This window comes from Pezoporus flaviventris, unplaced genomic scaffold (assembly GCF_033815535.1).
Source record: "Pezoporus flaviventris isolate CSIRO_AGI_PZ_B2104156 unplaced genomic scaffold, CSIRO_AGI_Pfla_v1 ptg000809l, whole genome shotgun sequence".
Lineage (NCBI taxonomy): Eukaryota > Metazoa > Chordata > Aves > Psittaciformes > Psittacidae > Pezoporus > Pezoporus flaviventris.
The window spans coordinates 27,585-49,826 of record NW_026893354.1 but is presented as its reverse complement, the minus strand read 5'-3'; the positions used below and the strand labels follow the sequence as shown (position 1 = coordinate 49,826).

The window sequence follows — 22,242 nt, the reverse complement described above, 5'->3', positions numbered from 1 at the left end:
TCCCCTTCCCCCCCCATCCTTTCCCCTCCCCCTCCCATCATGGGGAAAGGGGGGGAGGGGGGGGGGGGTGCGTGACGTCATCGGGGGGGGAGGGGACGCACGTGACAGTGAGAACAACGAGGCATCCCATAATAGCCTCAAGGGAGGTCAGCACCTCCCCCCCCTCCACCCCCCCCCCCCCCCCCATAGAGATGTATTGGGGGGAGGTGGGGGGGGGGAGTCTATGTGGGGTGTCTATGGGGCTCTATGGGTCTCTATGGGGTCTCTATGGGGCTCTATGGGGTCTCTATGGGGTCTCTATGGGGGCTCTATGGGGCTCTATGGGGTCTCTATGGGGCTCTATGGGGTTCTATGGGTCTCTATGGGTCTCTATGGGTCTCTATGGGGGCTCTATGGGGTCTCTATGGGGGTCTATGGGGTGTCTATGGGGCTCTATGGGGTGTCTATGGGGGTCTATGGGTCTCTATGGGGTCTCTATGGGGCTCTATGGGGTGTCTATGGGGTCTCCATGGGGGTCTATGGGGGCTCTATGGGGGCTCTATGGGGCTCTATGGGGATCTATGGGTCTCTATGGGGTCTCCATGGGGTGTCTATGGGGATCTATGGGGTGTCTATGGGGTCTCTATGGGGGTCTATGGGTCTCTATGGGGTGTCTATGGGGGCTCTATGGGGCTCTATGGGGTCTCTATGGGGGTCTATGGGTCTCTATGGGATCTCTATGGGGGTCTATGGGTCTCTATGGGGTCTCCATGGGGTGTCTATGGGGCTCTATGGGGTGTCTATGGGGTCTCTATGGGGTCTCTATGGGGGTCTATGGGGTGTCTGTGGGGTGTCTATGGGGCTCTATGGTGTCTCTATGGATCCCTATGAGTCTCTATGGGGTCCCCATGGGTCTCTATGGGTCTCTATAGGGTCCCTATGGGGTCCCTATGGGGTCCCTATGGGTCCCTATGGGGTCTCTATGGGTCTCTATAGGATCTCTATGGGGTCTCTATGGGTCCCTATGTGGTCCCTAGGGGTCTCTATGGGTCTCTATGGGTCCCTATGGGGTCTCTATATGGTCTCTATGGGTCCCTATGTGGTCCCTATGGGTCTCTATGGGTCTCTATGGTCCCTATGTGTCTCTATGCGGTCTCTATGGGGTCCCTATGGGTCCCTATGGGTCTCTATGGGGTCTCTATGTGTCCCTATGGGTCTCTATGTGTCCCTATGGGTCTCTATGGGTCCCTATGGGTCTCTATGGGGCACTCAAGCCCCGCCTTGTCCCCCGCCCCCTTAAAGTGTGTGCCCCCCCCCTTTGATGCCGTTGCCCCTTTAAGAGGGGCGGGAGGGGGCGTGGTCCGGGGGCGTGGTGACGTGGGAGGGGGGGGGGGCGTGGCCTGCAGGGAGAGGGCGGGGCTTGGCCGCGGGGAGCCGCAGGAGAGGTGGGAATGGGGATGGGGGGCAATGGGGGGCAATGGGGATCAATGGGGGGCAATGGGGATCAATGGGGGGCAATGGGGGGCAATGGGGATCAATGGGGGGCAATGGGGGGCAATGGGGATCAATGGGGGGCAATGGGGGGCAATGGGGATCAATATGGGGATCAATGGGGGGCAATGGGGATCAATGGGGGGCAATGGGGATCAATGGGGATCAATGGGGATCAATGGGGGGCAATGGGGATCAATGGGGATCAATGGGGGGCAATGGGGATCAATGGGGATCAATGGGGATCAATGGGGGCAATGGGGATCAATGGGGATCAATGGGGATCAATGGGGGGCAATGGGGCGGCAATGGGAGACTGGGGTGCTATGGGGGGTAGTGGGTCTCTATGGGTCCCTATGGGTCTCTATGGGTCTCTATGGGATTCAGGGGGGCTCTATGGGTCTCTATGGGTCTCTATGGAGTGTCTATGGGGGGTCTATGGGGTCTCTATGGGTCTCTTTGTGTCTCTATGTTGTCTCTCAGGGTCTCTATGGGTCTCTATGGGTCTCTATGGGGTCTCTATGGGTCTCTATGTGTCCCTATGGGGTCTCTATGGGTCTCTATGGGTCTCTATGGGTCTCTATGTGTCTCTATGGGTCTCTATGGGGTCCCTATGTGTCTCTATGGGGTCTCTATGGGTCTCTATGGGTCTCTATGGGTCCCTATGGGTCTTTGTGGGGTCTCTATGGGTCTCTATGGGGTCTCTATGGGTCTCTATGGGGTCCCTATGGGTCTCTATGGGGTCTCTATGGGTCTCTATGGGTCTCTATGGGGTCTCTATGGGTCTCTATGGGTCTCTATGGGGTCCCTATGTGTCTCTATGGGGTCTCTATGGGTCTCTATGTGTCTCTATGGGGTCTCTATGGGTCTCTATGGGTCCCTATGGGTCTCTATGGGTCTCTATGGGTCTCTATGGGTCTCTATGGGTCCCTATGGGTCCCAACACATCCCCCTCCCCCCCCTCCCCCCCAGCTCCACCCCCCCCCTTTATTTTCCTTCCCCCCCCTCTCCACATGGATCCCTCCTCCCCCCCCGCCCTTCCCCCCCCCCCCCCTCCTCGGGGGGCGGAGCCTCCTCCCCATAGCCCCGCCCCCTCCGACCACGCCCCCTTCGGCCCCGCCCCTTTGCGCGCCGTCCTCCTCGGCCCCCCCGGCGTGGGCAAGAGCAGCCTGGCGCGCGCCTTCGCCTGGCCACGCCCCCCGGCCACGCCCCCTCCGACCCCGGGGGAGGGGCCAGGTGAGCGCCCCATAGCGAGCCCCATAGAAGGCGCTATGGGGCGGTGGGGCAAGGAGGAAAAGGGGGGGGGGGGGGGTTGTTGGGTGTCAAACGATATGTTTTGGGGGGCGGAGAACTCGATTTTGGGGTCAGAAATGGTGTTTTTGGTCACTGGAAACGGGTTTGGGGTTAAAAAAACGCGGTTTTGGGGGGAAAAGATGAAGTTTGGGGTGGAAAAGTCGGTTTTGGGGTTAAAAAACGCGGTTTGGGGGGGAAAAGATGAAGTTTGGGGTGGAAAAGTCGGTTTTGGGGTTAAAAAACGCGGTTTTGGGGGGAAAAGTCGGGTTTGGGGGTAGAAAATGCATGTTTGGGGTCGGATAAAGGGATTTGGGGTCAAAAAGTGCAATTTTGGGGTGAAAAACGGGTTTTGGGTCAAAAAACGCAGTTTTGGGAGGAAAAACCCAGTTTTGGGGTCAAAAAAATGTATTTTTTTTGGGAAAAGTCGGTTTTGGGGTCAAAAAATGCAGTTTTTGGGGGAAAACTCAGTTTTGGGGTTAAAAACTACATTTTTGGGGTGAAAAACCCGGTTTTGGGGTAAAAAATGCATTTTTTGGGGGAAAAGTCTTTTTTGGGGTCAAAAACCGCATTTTGGGGGAGAAAAACCCGGTTTTGGGGTCAAAAAAACGCGATTTTGGGGGCGGAAAGTCGGTTTTGGGGTTAAGAAATGCAGTTTTGGGGTGAAAAACGCAGTTTTGGGGTCAAAAAATGCATTTTTGGGGTGAAAAACCCGGTTTTGGGGTCAAACCCCTCATTTTTGGGGTGAAAAACCCGGTTTTGGGGGTGAAAACCCAGTTTTGGGGTTAAAAACGCATTTTTGGGGTGAAAAACCCGGTTTTTGGGGTCAAACCCCTCATTTTTGGGGTGAAAAACCCGGTTTTGGGGTCAAAAACGCATTTTTGGGGGTGAAAAACCCGGTTTTGGGGTTAAAAACGCATTTTTGGGGTGAAAAACCCGGTTTTGGGGTCAAACCCCTCCTTTTTGGGGTGAAAAACCCGGTTTTGGGGTGAAAAACCCGGTTTTGGGGTTAAAAACGCATTTTTGGGTGAAAAACCCGGTTTTGGGGTCAAAACCCCTCATTTTTGGGTGAAAAACCCGGTTTTGGGGTCAAAACCCCTCATTTTTGGGTGAAAAACCCGGTTTTGGGGTCAAACCCCCTCATTTTTGGGGTGAAAAACCCGGTTTTGGGGTCAAAACCCCTCATTTTTGGGTGAAAAAACCCGGTTTTGGGGTCAAAACCCCTCATTTTTGGGGTGAAAAACCCGGTTTTGGGGTGAAAAACCCGGTTTTGGGGTTAAAAACGCATTTTTGGGGTGAAAACCCGGTTTTGGGGTCAAAACCCCTCATTTTTGGGTGAAAACCCGGTTTTGGGGTCAAAACCCCTCATTTTTGGGTGAAAAACCCGGTTTTGGGGTCAAACCCCCTCATTTTTGGGGTGAAAAACCCGGTTTTGGGGTCAAAACCCCTCATTTTTGGGTGAAAAACCCGGTTTTGGGGTCAAAACCCCTCGTTTTTGGGGTGAAAAACCCGGTTTTGGGGTCAAAACCCCTCGTTTTTGGGTGAAAAAACCCGGTTTTGGGGTCAAAACCCGCATTTTTTGGGGGTGGAAAAGTCGATTTTGGGGTTAAAAAATGCATTTTGGGGGTCAAAACCCCATTTTAGGGGTCTAGAAACCCTATTTAGGGGTCGAGAACCCCGATTTGGGGGTCAAAACCCCCAATTTTTGGGTCGAAAACGCCATTTTTAGGGCCAAAACCCCCATTTTGGGGGTCAAAAACCCCGATTTGGGGGTCTAAAACCCATTTTTGGGGTCGAAAAACCCGATTTTGGGGTCAAAACCCCCGATTTTGGGGTCGAAAAAACCCATTTTTGGGGTCAAAAAAAACAGTTTTGGGGTCGAAAACCCCATTTTTGGGGTCGGAAAACCCATTTTTGGGGTCAAACCCCACGATTTTGTGGTCAAAACCCCGATTTTGGGGTCGAAAACCCCATTTTTGGGGTCGAAAAACCCGATTTTGGTGTCAAAAAACCCGATTTTGGGGTCGAAAAACCCCATTTTTGGGGTCAAGAAACCAATTTTTGGGGTCAAAAAAACCGATTTTGGGGTCGAAAAACCCATTTTTGGGGTCGAGAAACCCGATTTTGGGGTCAAAAACCCGGATTTTGGGCTCAAACACCCCCCATTTGGCTGTCAACCCCCCCATTTTTGGGTCTAAACCCACGATTTTGGGGTCAAAACCCCCATTTTTGGGGTCGAGAAACCCAGTTTTGGGGTCAAAAAACCCATTTTTGGGGTCGAAACCCCATTTTTGGGGTCGAAAACCCCGATTTTTGGGTCGAAAACCCCGATTTTGGCGTCAAAACCCCCGATTTTGGGGGTCGAAAACCCCGATTTTGGGGTCAAAAAGACCGATTTTGGGGTCGAGAAACCCCCATTTTTGGGGTCGAAAACCCATTTTTGGGATCGAGAAATCCATTTTTGGGGTCGGAAAACCCGATTTTGGGGTCAAAAAACCCGATTTTGGGGTCAAAAACCCGATTTTGGGGTCAAAACCCCGGATTTAGGGCTCAAACACCCCCCCATTTGGCTGTCAACCCCCCCATTTTTGGGTCTAAACCCACGATTTTGGGGTCAAAAACCCCATTTTTGGGGTCGAGAAACCCAATTTTGGGGTCGAAAAACCCATTTTTGGGGTCGAGAAACCCGATTTTGGGGTCAAAACCCCGGATTTTGGGGTCAAACGTCCCCGCTTTTGGCGGTCAAACCCCCCATTTTTGGGTCTAAACCCACGATTTTGGGGTCAAAAACCCCATTTTTGGGGTCGAGAAACCCCCATTTTTGGGGTCGAAAACCCATTTTTGGGGTCGAGAAATCCATTTTTGGGGTCGGAAAACCCGATTTTGGGGTCAAAAAACCCGATTTTGGGGTCAAAAACCCGATTTTGGGGTCAAAACCCCGGATTTAGGGCTCAAACACCCCCCCATTTGGCTGTCAACCCCCCCATTTTTGGGTCTAAACCCACGATTTTGGGGTCAAAAACCCCATTTTTGGGGTCGAGAAACCCAGTTTTGGGGTCAAAAAACCCAATTTTGGGGTCGAAAAACCCATTTTTGGGGTCGAGAAACCCGATTTTGGGGTCAAAAACCCGGATTTTGGGGTCAAAACCCCCCTTTTTTGCCCTCAGAACCCCCCCGCGCCCGCTGGCTGCAGGTGGACGGGGCCGAGGAGGCGCTGGAGCTGCACGATGGGGACGAGGAGGTGGGCGCTGATTGGCTGAGGGGGGGCGGTATGCAAATGAGGGCGGGGGCGGAGCACGTGGTAAAGGGGGGGGGGAAGGGGAGGGGGCCAATGAGGGCGCGGCATGCAAATGAGGGGGGTGGGGGTGAGGGGGTGTATGCAAATGAGGGGTGTATGCAAATGAGGGGTGTATGCAAACGAGGGCTGTATGCAAATGAAGGGTGTATGCAAATGGCGGGGGTGTGTGCAAATGAAGGGGTGTGTGCAAATAGAGGGGGTGTATGCAAATGAAGGGGGTGTATGCAAATGAATGGTGTATGCAAATGAGGGGTGTATGCAAATGAAGGGGTGTGTGCAAATGAAGGGTGAATGCAAATGAAGGGGGTGTATGCAAATGGAGGGGGTGTGCAAATGAAGGCTGTATGCAAATGAGGTATGTATGCAAATGAAGGGTGTATGCAAATGAAGGGGGTGTATGCAAATTAAGCTGTTTCCATGGAAATGAGGGGCTGTATATGCAAATGAAGCTGTTTCCATGGAAATGAGGGGCTGCGTATGCAAATGAAGCTGTTTCCATGGAAATGAGGGGCTGTATATGCAAATGAAGCTGTTTCCATGGAAATGAGGGGCTGCGTATGCAAATGAAGCTGTTTCTATGCTCATGAATGGCTCTATAAAGAAATGATGGGCTGTGTATGCAAATGAATGGCGCTCTATGGAAATGATGGGCTGCATATGCAAATGAATGGCTGTATAAGGGAAAGAAGGGCTGCGTATGCAAATGAAGCTGTTTCTGTGCAAATGATTGGCTCTCTATGCAAATGAATGGCTGTCTAGGGAAGTGATGGGCTGCATATGCAAATGAAGCTGTTTCTATGCAAATGAATGGTCCTCTATGGAAATAAGGGTCTGTATATGCAAATGAAGCTGTTTCTATGCAACAATGGCCCTATAAGGATGGGCTGCGTATGCAAATGAAGCTGTTTCTATGCAAATGAATGGCTCTCTATGCAAATGTATGGCTCTATGGAAATGATGGGTTGCATATGCAAATGAGCGGCTCTATAGGGAAATAAAGGGATGCATATGCAAATGAAGCTGTTTCTACGCAAATGAATGGCTGTATAAGGAAATGATCGGCTGCGTATGCAAATGAAGCTGTCTCTATGCAAATGACTGGCTCTCTATGCAAATAAATGGCGCTCTACGGAAATGATGGGTTGCATATGCAAATGAATGGCTGTATAAGGAAATAAATGGCTGCATATGCAAATGAAGCTCTTTCTATGCAAATGAACGGCTCTCTATGCAAATGAATGGCGCTCTATTGAAATAAAGGGCTGTGTATGCAAATGAAACTTTTTCTATGCAAATGAACGGCTCTTTGGAAACGATGAGTTGCATATGCAAATGAGCGGCTCTACAGGGAAATGATGGTCTGCTTATGCAAATGAGCTGCTCTGTATGGAAATGACGGGCTGTGTATGCAAATGAGACGCTCTATATGCAAGCAACGGGCTATATATGCAAATGACGTGCTCTGTATGCTAATGAATGGCTGTGTATGCAAATGAACGGCTATGCAATCGATAGGGTCTATATGCAAATGATGGGCTGCGTATGTAAATGAATGGCATATAGGGGTCTGAGGGCTGTGTATGCAAATGAGAAGCTCTGTATGCAAATGATGCGCTGTATATGCCAATGAACTGTATGCAAACCAAGGGGGCGGGCGCCTCTATGCAAATGAGCTCCATTCACCCCTCAGGGCGCAAAGTGGGGCGGGGCATACGCTAATGAGGTGGGCGTGTCTATGCTAATGAGGGTGCGTGTCTATGGGGCGTGTTACGCTAATGAGAGTGTGTCTAATGAGGTGGGCAAGTCTATGCTGAGGGGCGTGTCGATGCTAATGAGGGGGTGTCTATGTTAATGGGGTGGGCGTGTCTATGGCAACGAGATGTCTACGCTAATGAGGGGCGTGTCTATGCTAATGAGGTGTGCGTGTCTATGCTAATGAGAGGCGTGCGCATGCTAATGAGGCAGGTGCGTCTATGCTAATGAGGGGAGTCTATGCAAATGAGGGCACACTATGTGAATGAGATTGATGTGTTGAGGTGTGCATGACTATGCCAATGGGGGTGTGTCTATGCTAATGAGGCGTGTCTATGCTAATGAAGGGGTGTCTATGCTAACGAGGGGCGTGTCTATGCAAACGAGCAGACTGTCTATGCTATTGAGGGCGTGTCTATGCTAACGAGGGGGTGTGTCTATGCTAATGAGGGATGTGTACCTATGTTAATGAGAGAGCATGTCTATGCCAATGGGGGTGTGATTATGCTAATTAGTGGCTTGTCTATGCTAGTGAGGGGGCATGTCTATGCCGATGGGGTGTGTCTATGGTAATGAGGGGTGTGTAAGCTAATGAGGGGCGTGCCCATGCAAATGAGGGGTGTGCATGTCTATGAGGAGTGTGTCTATGCCAATGGAGGCGTGTCTATGCTAATGAGGTGTGCGCATCTATGCTAATGAGGTGGGCGCGTCTATGGCAACGAGATGGGTGTGTCTATGCTAGCGAGGGGGCGTGCCTATGCTAATGAGGGACGTGTATGCTAATGAGGTGTGCGTGTCTATGCTAATGAGAGGCGCCTCTATGGCAACGAGATGGGCGCGTCTATTCTATGGGGGCGTGTCTATGCCAATGGGGGCGTGTCTATGCTAATGAGGGATGGGCATGCTAATGAGTGTATGCTAATGAGGTGGGCGCGTCTATGCAAATGAGCATGTATATGAGGTCACGCTATGTGAATGAGATTGATGCGATGAGGTGTGCATGTCTATGCCAATGGAGGCGTGTCTACGCTAATGAGGGATGCGCATGCTAATGAGGTGTCTATGCTAATGAGTGTATGCTAATGAGGTGGGCGTGTCTATGCTAACGAGAGGCGCCTCTATGGCAACGAGATTGGCGTGTCTATGCTATGGGGGGCATGTCTATGGTAATGAGGGATGGGCATGCTAATGAGGGGCGTCTATGCTAATGAGTGTATGCTAATGAGGTGGGCGTGTCTATGCAAATGAGCAGGCCGCAGCCAATGCGGACGCGCTGCTCCTGGTGTTCTTGAGGTGTGAGTGTCTATGAGGAGCGTGTCTATGCCAATGGGGGCGTGTCTATGCTAATGATGGGCGTGTCTATGCTAATGAGGTGTGCGTGTCTATGGCAACGAGATGGGTGTTCCTATGCTAGCGAGGGGGCGTGTCTATGCTAATGAGATGCGCCTCTATGGCAATGAGGTGGGCGTGTCTATGCTAATGAGGGACGTGTATGCTAATGAGGTGTGCGTGTCTATGCTAATGAGAGGCGCATCTATGGCAACGAGATGGGGGTGTCTATGCTATTGAGGGGGGGGGCGTATCTATGCCAATGGGGGCGTGTCTATGCTAATGAGGTATGTGCATGCTAATGAGGGGTGTGTATGCTAATGAGGTGTGCGTGTCTATGCTAATGAGAGGCGCATCTATGGCAACGAGATGGGGGTGTCTATGCTATTGGGGGGGGGCGTATCTATGCCAATGGGGGCGTGTCTATGCTAATGAGGTATGTGCATGCTAATGAGGGGTGTGTATGCTAATGAGGTGGGCGTGTCTATGCTAATGAGGCATGTGCATGCTAATGGGGGGTGTGTATGCTAATGAGGTGGGCGTGTCTATGCTAATGAGCAGCGCCTCTATGGCAACGAGACGGGAGTGTGTATGCTATTGAGGGGGGGCGTATCTATGCCAATGGGGGCGTGTCTATGCTAATGAGGGATGGGCATGCTAATGAGGGGTGCGTGTATATGCTAATGAGGTAGGTGTGTCTATGGCAATGAGGGCGTGTCTATGCTAATGAGAGACGTGTATGCTAATGAGGTGTGCGTGTCTATGCTAATGAGAGGTGACACTATGACAACGAGACGGGAGTGTGTATGCCATTGGGGGGGTGTGTCTATGCCAATGGGGGCGTGTCTATGCTAATGAGGGACGTGTATGCTAATGAGGTGTGCGTGTCTATGCTAATGAGAGGCGCATCTATGGCAACGAGATGGGGGTGTCTATGCTATTGGGGGGGGGGGGCGTATCTATGCCAACGGGGGCGTGTCTATGCTAATGAGGTGGGTGTGTCTATGCTAATGAGGTGGGCGTGTCTATGCTAACGAGAGGCGCCTCTATGGCAACGAGATGGGCGCGTCTATGCTATGGGGGGGCATGTCTATGGTAATGAGGGATGCGCATGCTAATGAGGTGTCTATGCTAATGAGTGTATGCTAATGAGGTGGGTGTGTCTATGCTAACGAGGTGTCTATGCTAATGAGGTGTGCGCGTCTATGGCAACGAGATGGGTGTTTCTATGCTAGCAAGGGGGCGTGTCTATGCTAATGAGGGATGGGCATGCTAATGAGGTGTGCGTGTCTATGCTAATGAGGTAGGTGTGTCTATGGCAATGAGGGCGTGTCTATGCTAATGAGAGACGTGTATGCTAATGAGGTGTGCGTGTCTATGCTAATGAGCGGCGCATCTATGGCAACGAGACGGGAGTGTGTATGCTATTGGGGGGGCGTATCTATGCCAATGGGGGCGTGTCTATGGTAATGAGGTATGTGCATGCTAATGAGGGGTGTGTATGCTAATGAGGTGTGCGTGTCTATGCTAATGAGAGGCGCATCTATGGCAACGAGATGGGGGTGTCTATGCTATGGGGGGGGCGTATCTATGCCAATGGGGGCGTGTCTACGCTAATGAGGGATGGGCATGCTAATGAGGGGCGTCTATGCTAATGAGTGTATGCTAATGAGGTGGGCGTGTCTATGCTAACGAGAGGCGCCTCTATGGCAAAGAGATGGGCGCATCCATGCTATGGGGGCTTGTCTATGCCAATGGGGGCGTGTCTATGCTAATGAGGGACGTGTATGCTAATGAGAGGCGCCTCTATGGCAACGAGATGGGCGCGTCTATGCTATGGGGGCGTGTCTATGCTAATTAGGGATGGGCATGCTAATGAGTGTATGCTAACGAGGTGGGCGTGTCTATGCAAATGAGCGTGTATATGAGGTCACGCTATGTGAATGAGATTGATGTGATGAGGTGCATGTCTATGCCAATGGAGGCGTGTCTACGCTAATGAGGGATGTGCATGCTAATGAGGGGTGTGTATGCTAATGAGGTGGGCGTGTCTATGCAAATGATCAGGCCGCAGCCAATGCGGACGCGCTGCTCCTGGTGTTCTTGAGGTGTGAGTGTCTATGAGGAGCGTGTCTATGCCAATGGGGGCGTGTCTATGCTAATGATGGGCGTGTCTATGCTAATGAGGTGTGCGTGTCTATGGCAACGAGATGGGTGTTCCTATGCTAGCGAGGGGGCGTGTCTATGCTAATGAGAGGCGCCTCTATGGCAATGAGGTGGGCGTGTCTATGCTAATGAGGGACGTGTATGCTAATGAGGTGTGCGTGTCTATGCTAATGAGAGGTGCATCTATGGCAACGAGACACGGGTGTCTATGCTATTGGGGGGGCGTATCTATGCCAATGGGGGCGTGTCTATGCTAATGAGGGATGGGCATGCTAATGAGGTGTGCGTGTCTATGCTAATGAGAGGCGCATCTATGGCAATGAGATGGGCGCGTCCATGCTATGGGGGCATGTCTATGCCAATGGGGGCGTGTCTATGCTAATGAGGGGCGTCTATGCTAATGAGTGTATGCTAATGAGGTGGGCGTGTCTATGCTAATGAGCAGGCCGCAGCCAATGCGGACGCGCTGCTCCTGGTGTTCTTGAGGTGTGAGTGTCTATGAGGAGCGTGTCTATGCCAATGGGGGGCGTGTCTATGCTAATGAGGTGGGTGTGTCTATGCTAACGAGGTGTCTATGCTAATAAGGTGTGCGCATCTATGGCAACGAGATGGGTGTTTCTATGCTAACGAGGGGGCGTGTCTATGCTAATGAGGTGTGCGTGTCTATGCTAATGAGGTGTGCGCGTCTATGGCAACGAGATGGGTGTTTCTATGCTAGCGAGGGGGCGTGTCTATGCTAATGAGGGACGTGTATGCTAATGAGATGGGCGTGTCTATGCTAATGAGAGACGACTCTATGGCAATGAGATGGGCGTGTCTATGCTATGGGGGCATGTCTATGGTAATGAGGGATGGGCATGCTAATGAGGTGTGCGTGTCTATGCTAATGAGGTAGGTGTGTCTATGGCAATGAGGGCGTGTCTATGCTAATGAGAGACGTGTATGCTAATGAGAGGTGACTCTATGGCAACGAGACGGGACTGTGTATGCCATTGGGGGGGGGGGTGTCTATGCCGATGGGGGCGTGTCTATGCTAATGAGGGATGGGCATGCTAATGAGGGGTGTCTATGCAAATGAGCGTGTATATGAGGTCACACTATGTGAATGAGATTGATGCGATGAGGTGTGCATGTCTATGCCAATGGGGGTGTGTCTACGCTAATGAGGGATGCGCATGCTAATGAGGTGTCTATGCTAATGAGTGTATGCTAATGAGGTGGGCGTGTCTATGCTAACGAGAGGCGCCTCTATGGCAACGAGATGGGCGCGTCTATGCTATGGGGGGCATGTCTATGGTAATGAGGGATGGGCATGCTAATGAGGGGCGTCTATGCTAATGAGTGTATGCTAATGAGGTGGGCGTGTCTATGCAAATGATCAGGCCGCAGCCAATGCGGACGCGCTGCTCCTGGTGTTCTTGAGGTGTGAGTGTCTATGAGGAGCGTGTCTATGCCAATGGAGGCGTGTCTATGCTAATGAGGGATGGGCATGCTAATGAGGTGGGCGTGTCTATGCAAATGAGCGTGTATATGAGGTCACGCTATGTGAATGAGATTGATGCGATGAGGTGTGCATGTCTATGCCAATGGAGGCGTGTCTACGCTAATGAGGGATGCGCATGCTAATGAGGGGTGTCTATGCTAATGAGCGTATGCTAATGAGGTGGGCGTGTCTATGCTAACGAGAGGCGCCTCTATGGCAACGAGATTGGCGTGTCTATGCTATGGGGGGGCATGTCTATGCTAATGAGGGGCGTCTATGCTAATGAGTGTATGCTAATGAGGTGGGCGTGTCTATGCAAATGAGCAGGCCGCAGCCAATGCGGACACGCTGCTCCTGGTGTTCTTGAGGTGTGAGTGTCTATGAGGAGCGTGTCTATGCCAATGGAGGAGTGCTTATGCTAATGATGGGCGTGTCTATGCTAATGAGGTGTGCGTGTCTATGGCAACGAGATGGGTGTTCCTATGCTAGCGAGGGGGCGTGTCTATGCTAATGAGAGGCGCCTCTATGGCAATGAGGTGGGCGTGTCTATGCTAATGAGGGACGTGTATGCTAATGAGGTGTGCGTGTCTATGCTAATGAGAGGCGCATCTATGGCAACGAGATGGGGGTGTCTATGCTATTGAGGGGGGGCGTATCTATGCCAATGGGGGCGTGTCTATGCTAATGAGGTATGTGCATGCTAATGAGGGGGGTGTATGCTAATGAGGTGTGCGTGTCTATGCTAATGAGCGGCGCATCTATGGCAACAAGACGGGAGTGTCTATGCTATTGAGGGGGGGCGTATCTATGCCAATGGGGGCGTGTCTATGCTAATGAGGTATGTGCATGCTAATGAGGGGTGTGTATGCTAATGAGGTGGGCGTGTCTATGCTAATGACCAGGCCGCAGCCAATGCGGACGCGCTGCTCCTGGTGTTCTCGCTGAGCGACCGCGGCTCCTTCGCTGCTCTGGGCCCGGCCGCCAGGGGGCTCCGAGGGGGGGCGGGGCCACGCTCGGCCCCGCCCCTCCTGCTCGTGGCCAATAAGAGCGACCTGGCTCGGGCGCGACACGTCACGGCCCGCGGTGAGAGACCCATAGATCCGGACCCATAGATCCGGACCCATAGATCCAGACCCATAGATCCAGACCCATAGATCCCGACCCATAGATCCCGACCCATAGAGACAGACCCATAGATCCCGACCCATAGATCCCGACCCATAGATCCGGACCCATAGAGCCCATAGATCCGGACCCATAGAGACAGACCCATAGATCCAGACCCATAGATCCAGACCCATAGACCCAGACCCATAGAGACAGACCCATAGATCCCGACCCATAGACCCGGACCCATAGAGCCCCATAGATCCGGACCCATAGATCCGGACCCATAGATCTGGACCCATAGAGCCCCATAGATCCGGACCCATAGAGACAGACCCATAGAGCCCCATAGATCTGGACCCATAGAGACAGCCCCATAGAACCCACTCCAGCCCCATAGAACCCCATTTAGCCCCATAGAACTGCTTTCCAGCCCCATAGAACCGGTCCCATAGAGCCCACTCCAGCCCCATAGATCCGGACCCATAGAACACACTCCAGCCCCATAGATCCGGACCCATAGAGACAGCCCCATAGAACCCCATTCAGCCCCACAGAACCCTATTCAGACCCATAGAGCCGGCCCCATAGAGCCCCCCTCCAGCCCCATAGAACCCTATCCAGCCAATAGAACCAGCCCCATAGAACCCCATTTAGCCCCATAGAACCCTTTCCAGCCCCATAGAACTCTATCCAGCCCCATAGAACCAGCCCCATAGAACCAGCCCTATAGAACCAGCCCCATAGAATCCCATTTAGCCCCATAGAACCCTTTCCAGCCCCATAGAACTCTATCCAGCCCCATAGAACCAGCCCCATAGAACCAGCCCTATAGAACCAGCCCCATAGAGCCCCATTTAGCCCCATAGAACCCTTTCCAGCCCCATAGAACTCTATCCAGCCCCATAGAACCAGCCCCATAGAACCCCACCCAGCCCCATAGAACACATTCACCCCATAGACCCCATTCACCCCCATAGAACCCCATAGAGCCCATAGAGCCCCATAGACCCCCATAGAACCCCATTCACCCCATAGACCCCCATTCACCCCTATAGAACCCCATAGCCCCCCATTCACCCCCATAGACTCCCATTCACCCCATAGAACTCCATTCATGCCCATAGAACCCCATAGAGCCCCATAGAGCCTCATAGACGCCCATTCACCCCCATAGACCCCATAGAGCCCCACAGACCCCCATAGACCCCCATTCACCCCCATAGACCTCATAGCCCCCCCATTGACTCCATAGACCCCCATAGACCCCCCACAGACCCCCATAGAGCCCCATAGACCCCATAGAGCTCCATTCACCCCTATTGTTCCCCATAGACACTCATAGAACCCCATAGAACCCCATAGAACCCCATAGAACCCCACAGACCCCCATTGACCTCATAGAACCCCATAGACCCCCATAGACCCCCATTCACCCCCCATTCACCCCCATAGACGCCATAGAGCCCCATAGAGCCCCATTCACCCCATAGAACCCGCTTAACCCCATAGACCCCCATAGAACTCCATAGAGACCCATAGAACCTCATTGCCCCCCATTGACTCCATTCAGCCCCATAGAACCCCATAGACACCCATTGCCCCCCATAGAGACCCCATAGCCCCCCATAGACCCCCATAGACACCCATAGACACCCATAGACCCCATAGCCCCCATTGACTCCATTCAGCCCCATAGAACTCCATAGACCCCATAGAACCCCATAGCCCCCCATAGACCCCCATAGACCCCCATAGACCCCATAGCCCCCATTGACTCCATTCAGCCCCATAGAACTCCATAGACCCCATAGAACCCCATAGACCCCCATAGACCCCATAGACCCCCATAGACCCCCATAGACCCCCATAGAACCCCATAGACCCCCATAGACCCCATAGCCCCCCATTGACTCCATTCAGCCCCATAGAACTCCATAGACCCCATAGACCCCCATAGACCCCCATAGAACCCCATAGACCCCCATAGACCCCATAGCCCCCATTGACTCCATTCAGCCCCATAGAACTCCATAGACCCCATAGAACCCCATAGACCCCCATAGACCCCATAGACCCCCATAGACCCCATAGCCCCCATTGACTCCATTCAGCCCCATAGAACTCCATAGACCCCATAGACCCCCATAGACCCCCATAGACCCCATAGACCCCCATAGACCCCATAGCCCCCATTGACTCCATTCAGCCCCATAGAACTCCATAGACCCCATAGAACCCCATAGACCCCCATAGACCCCATAGACCCCCATAGACCCCATAGCCCCCCATTGACTCCATTCAGCCCCATAGCCCCCCATAGCCCCCCATTACCCCCCATAGCCCCGCCCCCCGCACTGACCCCGCCCCCCCCTCCCCTCCTCCCCCCCCCCCCCCCAGAGGTGCGCAGCCTCGCTGCCGTCCTGCGCTGCGGTCACGTGGAGACCTCGGCCGAGCTGCGCATGGGCACTGAGGAGCTCTTCGCCGCCGCCGTGCGTGAGGGGCGGGGCCACCGACGACGTCGCCGTGATGACGACAACGACGACGCCGACGACGACGTCGCCGACCGCGGCGCTTTACGGCGCCGCCGCAGCCTCACCGGCAGAGCCAAGCGCTTCCTGGCGGGGCTCGTGCCCCTGTCGCGACAGAGGTCGCGATCGTGCAGCGACCTGGCGGGGCTGTGAAAGGGGGGGGGGCGTGGGGGGGGGGGGGGTGTGTTGGTGTTGCCCCTTTAAGAGAGGCGTTGGGTGCTATTAAAGCATGGGAAACTTAAGGTGGTGTTGCCCCTTTAAGAGTGGCGTTGCCCCTTTAAGAGCGGTAGTGGGCCCCGTTAGGTTGGCATTGCCCCTTTAAGAGTGGCGTTGACCCTTTAAGAAAGGCATTGCCCCTTTAAGAAGAGCATTGCCCCTTTAAGAGTGGTGGTGTTGCCCCTTTAAGAAGGGCGTTGCCCCTTTAAAAGAGGCATTGGGCGGTATTAAAGCTTGGGAACCTTAAGAGTGGCATTGCCCCTTTAAGAGTGGCATTGCCCCTTTAAGAGTGGTGGTGGGGTTCTTTAAGATTGGCATTGCCCCTTTAAGAGTGGTGTTGCCCCTTTAAGAGAGGCGTTGGGTGCTATTAAAGCATGGGAAACTTAAGGTGGTGTTGGCCCTTTAAGAGTGGTGGTGGGGTCCTTTAAGGTTGGCATTGCCCCTTTAAGAGTGGTGTTGCCCCTTTAAGAGAGGCGTCGGGTGCTATTAAAGCATGGGAAACTTAAGGTGGTGTTGGCCCTTTAAGAGTGGTGGTGGGGTGCTTTAAGGTTGGCATTGCCCCTTTAAGAGTGGTGTTGCCCCTTTAAGGGTTGGGCGCTATTAAAGCTTGGGAACCTTCAGGTGGTGTTGGCCCTTTAAGAGTGGTGTTGCCCCTTTAAGAGAGGCGTTGGGTGCTATTAAAGCATGGGAAACTTAAGGTGGTGTTGGCCCTTTAAGAGTGGTGGTGGGCCCCATTAGGTTGGCATTGCCCCTTTAAGAGTGGTGGTGATGCCCCTTTAAGAGTTGGGCGCTATTAAAGCTTGGGAACCTTAAGGTGGTGTTGCCCCTTTAAGAGTGGTGGTGTTGCCCCTTTAAGAGTGGTGGTGGGGTGCTTTAAGGTTGGCGTTGCCCCTTTAAGAGTGGTGTTGCCCCTTTAAGGGTTGGGCGCTATTAAAGCTTGGGAACCTTAAAGTGGTGTTGCCCCTTTAAGAGTGGTGATGGGCCCCGTTAGGTTGGCGTTGCCCCTTTAAGAGAGGCGTTGGGCACTATTAAAGCTTGGGAACCTTAAGAGTGGCATTGCCCCTTTAAGAGCAGTAGTGGGCCCCATTAGGTTGGTGTTGCCCCTTTAAGGGTTGGGCGCTATTAAAGCTTGGGAACCTTCAGGTGGTGTTGGCCCTTTAAGAGTGGTGGTGGGGTGCTTTAAGGTTGGCATTGCCCCTTTAAGAGTGGTGTTGCCCCTTTAAGAGAGGCGTCGGGTGCTATTAAAGCATGGGAAACTTAAGGTGGTGTTGGCCCTTTAAGAGTGGTGGTGGGCCCCATTAGGTTGGCATTGCCCCTTTAAGAGTGGTGTTGCCCCTTTAAGAGTTGGGCACTATTAAAGCTTGGGAACCTTAAGGTGGTGTTGCGCCTTTAAGAGTGGTGGTGGGCCCCGTTAGGTTGGCGTTGTCTCTTTAAGAGTGGAGTTGGGTGCTATTAAAGCTTGGGAAACTTAAGAGTGGCGTTGCCCCTTTAAGAGCAGTAGTGGGCCCCATTAGGTTGGTGTTGCCCCTTTAAGGGTTGGGCGCTATTAAAGCTTGGGAACCTTAAGGTGGTGTTGGCCCTTTAAGAGTGGTGGTGGGGTGCTTTAAGGTTCGCATTGCCCCTTTAAGAGTGGTGTTGCCCCTTTAAGAGTGGTGTTGCCCCTTTAAGAGAGGCGTTGGGTGCTATTAAAGCATGGGAAACTTAAGGTGGTGCCCCTTTAAGAGTGGTGGTGGGCCCCGTTAGGTTGGCATTGCCCCTTTAAGAGAGGCGTCGGGTGCTATTAAAGCATGGGAAACTTAAGGTGGTGTTGGCCCTTTAAGAGTGGTGGTGTTGCCCCTTTAAGAGTTGGGCGCTATTAAAGCTTGGGAACCTTAAGGTGGTGTTGCGCCTTTAAGAGTGGTGGTGGGCCCCGTTAGGTTGGCGTTGTCTCTTTAAGAGAGGCGTTGGGTGCTATTGAAGCATGGGAACCTTAAGGTGGTGTTGGCCCTTTAAGAGTGGTGGTGGGCCCCGTTAGGTTGGCATTGCCCTTTAAGAGTGGTGGTGTTGCCCCTTTAAGAGAGGCATTGGGTGCTATTAAAGCATGGGAACCTTAAGGTGGTGTTGGCCCTTTAAGAGTGGTGGTGGGGTGCTTTAAGGTTGGCATTGCCCCTTTAAGAGTGGTGTTGCCCCTTTAAGGGTTGGGCGCTATTAAAGCTTGGGAACCTTCAGGTGGTGTTGCCGCTTTAAGAGTGGTGGTGGGCCCCGTTAGGTTGGCGTTGCCCCTTTAAGAGAGGCGTTGGGCACTATTAAAGCTTGGGAACCTTAAGAGTGGCATTGCCCCTTTAAGAGCAGTAGTGGGCCCCATTAGGTTGGTGTTGCCCCTTTAAGGGTTGGGCGCTATTAAAGCTTGGGAACCTTCAGGTGGTGTTGGCCCTTTAAGGAGTGGTGGTGGGGTGCTTTAAGGTTGGCATTGCCCCTTTAAGAGTGGTGTTGCCCCTTTAAGAGTGGTGTTGCCCCTTTAAGAGAGGCGTTGGGTGCTATTAAAGCATGGGAAACTTAAGGTGGTGTTGCCCCTTTAAGAGTGGTGGTGGGGTCCTTTAAGGTTGGCATTGCCCCTTTAAGAGTGGTGGTGTTGCCCCTTTAAGGGCTGGGCGCTATTAAAGCTTGGGAACCTTCAGGTGGTGTTGCCCCCTTTAAGAGTGGTGATGGGCCCCGTTAGGTTGGCGTTGCCCCTTTAAGAGAGGCGTTGGGCACTATTAAAGCTTGGGAACCTTAAGAGTGGCATTGCCCCTTTAAGAGCAGTAGTGGGCCCATTAGGTTGGTGTTGCCCCTTTAAGGGTTGGGCGCTATTAAAGCATGGGAAACTTAAGGTGGTGTTGGCCCTTTAAGAGTGGTGGTGGGGTCCTTTAAGGTTGGCATTGCCCCTTTAAGAGTGGTGTTGCCCCTTTAAGAGTGGTGTTGCCCCTTTAAGAGAGGAGTTGGGTGCTATTAAAGCATGGGAAACTTAAGGTGGTGTTGCCCCTTTAAGAGTGGTGGTGGGCCCCGTTAGGTTGGCATTGCCCCTTTAAGAGTGGTGGCGTTGCCCCTTTAAGAGAGGAGTTGGGTGCTATTAAAGCATGGGAAACTTAAGGTGGTGTTGGCCCTTTAAGAGTGGTGGTGGGCCCGTTAGGTTGGCGTTGCCCCTTTAAGAGAGGCGTTGGGCACTATTAAAGCTTGGGGAACCTTAAGAGTGGCATTGCCCCTTAAGAGCAGTAGTGGGCCCCGTTAGGTTGGCATTGCCATTGCCCCTTTAAGAGTGGTGGTGTTGCCCCTTTAAGAGTGGCGTTGTCCCTTTAAGAGCGGTAGTGGGCACCTTAAGGTTGGCATTGCTCCTTTAAGAGTGGTGGGGGACCCAGTGAGGTTGGCATTGCCCCTTTAAGAGTGGTTGTGGGCCCCGTTAGGTTGGCGTTGCCCCTTTAAGAGGGCATTGGGCGCTATTAAAGCTTGGGAACCTTAAGAGTGGCATTGCCCCTTTAAGAGTGGTATTGCCCCTTTAAGAGACTCATTGGACACTACTAAAGGGGGTAATGGGACCCTAAAGGTGGCATTGCCCCTTTAAGAGACTCATTGGACGCTATGAAAGGGGGTACTGGTCCCCTTTAAGGTGGCATTGCCCTTTTAAGAGCGCTATTGGCCCCTCTAAGAGACTCATTGGACACTATTAAAGGGGGTATTGGGACCCTAAAGAGGGTATTGCCCCTTTAAGAGTGATATTGGCACCTTTAAAGTGGCATTGCCCCTTTAAGAGCACTATTGGCCCCTCTAAGAGACTCACTGGACACTATTAAAGGTGAGTATTGGGACCCTAAAGGGGGTATTGCCCCTTTAAGAGTGGTACTGCCCCTTTAAGAGACTCATTGGCATGCTATAAAAGGGGGGTACTGGCCCCTTAGGGTGGCATTGCCCTTATTAACTATTGGCCCCTTTAAGAGACTCATTGGATGCTATGTAAGGGGGTACTCACCTTTAAGGTGGCATTGCCCCTTTAAGAGACTCATTGGCCGCTATTAGAAGGGGTATTGGTCCCCTTTAAGGTGGTGTTGCCCCTTTAAGAGACTCATTGGCTGCTATTAGAAGGGGTATTGGTCCCCTTTAAGGTGGCATTGCCCCTTTAAGAGACTCATTGGCTGCTATTAAAGGGGGTATTGGTCCCTTTTAAGGTGGCATTGGTCCCCTTTAAGGTGGCATTGCCCCTTTAAGAGACTCACTGGCCGCTATTAAAGGGGGTATTGGTCCCCTTTAAGGTGGCATTGCCCCTTTAAGAGACTCATTGGCCGCTATTAAAGGGGGTACTGGGCCCTTTAAGGTGGCGTTGCCCCTTTAAGAACACTCTTGGCCCCTTTAAGGTGGCGTTGCCCCTTTAAGAGCATCCTTGGCCCTTTAAACCCCCCTTGGCTCTCACCAAGCCCTCTGCTGATTGGCTCCGGCGCTGGCCCCGCCCCCTCCCCCTCCCCAATTTGAATTTAAATTTTTTTTTTTTTTTGGTGTTTTTTTATTTCCAGAAACCGGAAAAAAAAAAAAAAAAAAAGAGGAAAAAATCCCAAAATCCCGAAGTTTCCAAGGGGGGGGGAGGGGAGGGGGAGGGGCCAGAGTGGGCCCCGCCCCCTCTCCCCTTGGCCCCGCCCCCCCTTCTGCGAAGGGGGGGCGGGGCCAAGGGGAGGGGGGGCGGGGGAAGGAGGTGGGAGGGGGCGGGGCCGCGTTACCTGTGGGGGGGGAGGGGAGGGGGGGTGTGATGCTAAGCCCCCTTCTGCCCCATAGATTCCCCTCCTGCCCCATAGATTCCTCCCTTTCTGCCCCATAGATCCCCCCATTTCTGCCCCATAGATTCCCCTTCTGCCCCATAGATTCCTCCCTTTCTGCCCCATAGATCCCCCCATTTCTGCCCCATAGATTCCCCTTCTGCCCCATAGATTCCTCCCTTTCTGCCCATAGATTCCCCCATTTCTGCCCCACAGATTCCTCCCTTTCTGCCCCATAGATTCCCCTTCTGCCCCATAGATTCCTCCCTTTCTGCCCCATAGATTCCTCCCTTTCTGCCCCATAGATTCCCCCATTTCTGCCCCATAGATTCCCCCCTTCTGCCCCATAGATTCCCCTTCTGCCCCATAGATTCCTCCCTTTCTGCCCCATAGATTCCCCCATTTCTGCCCCATAGATTCCCCCCCTTCTGCCCCATAGATTCCCCTCCTGCCCCATAGATTCCTCCCTTTCTGCCCCATAGATTCCCCCATTTCTGCCCCACAGATTTCCCTCCTGCCCCATAGATTCCTCCCTTTCTGCCCCATAGATCCCTTCTGCCACATAGAAGCCACCCCTTCTCCCCCACAGATCCCCCCCTTTCTGCCCCATAGATACCCCCACCCCACAGATCCCCCCCCATTTTGCCCCACAGTTCCCCTCCCTTCTGCTCCATAGATACCCCCCAACCCATAGACCCCCCCCTCTGCCCCACAGATCCCCCCCTTTCTGCCCCATAGATCCCCCCCATCACATAGATTCCCCATTTCTGCCCCACAGAATCCCCCCTTTCTGCCCCACAGATCCCCCCCTTTCTACCCCACAGATCCCCCCCTTTCTGCCCC

General features: G+C 52.9%; 1 protein-coding gene across 1 annotated transcript; it reads left to right on the top strand.

The window, feature by feature from the left end:
• The first annotated feature begins 2,483 nt into the window (after window positions 1–2,483).
• On the top strand, window positions 2,484–16,579 carry LOC133264394 (GTP-binding protein REM 2-like). The gene is made up of 4 exons (XM_061444340.1): window positions 2,484–2,706; window positions 5,928–6,001; window positions 13,691–13,871; window positions 16,296–16,579. The coding sequence occupies exons 1-4, from the start codon at window positions 2,484–2,486 to the stop codon at window positions 16,577–16,579; spliced, it is 762 nt and encodes a 253-aa protein (XP_061300324.1).
• Window positions 16,580–22,242: the final 5,663 nt, after the last annotated feature.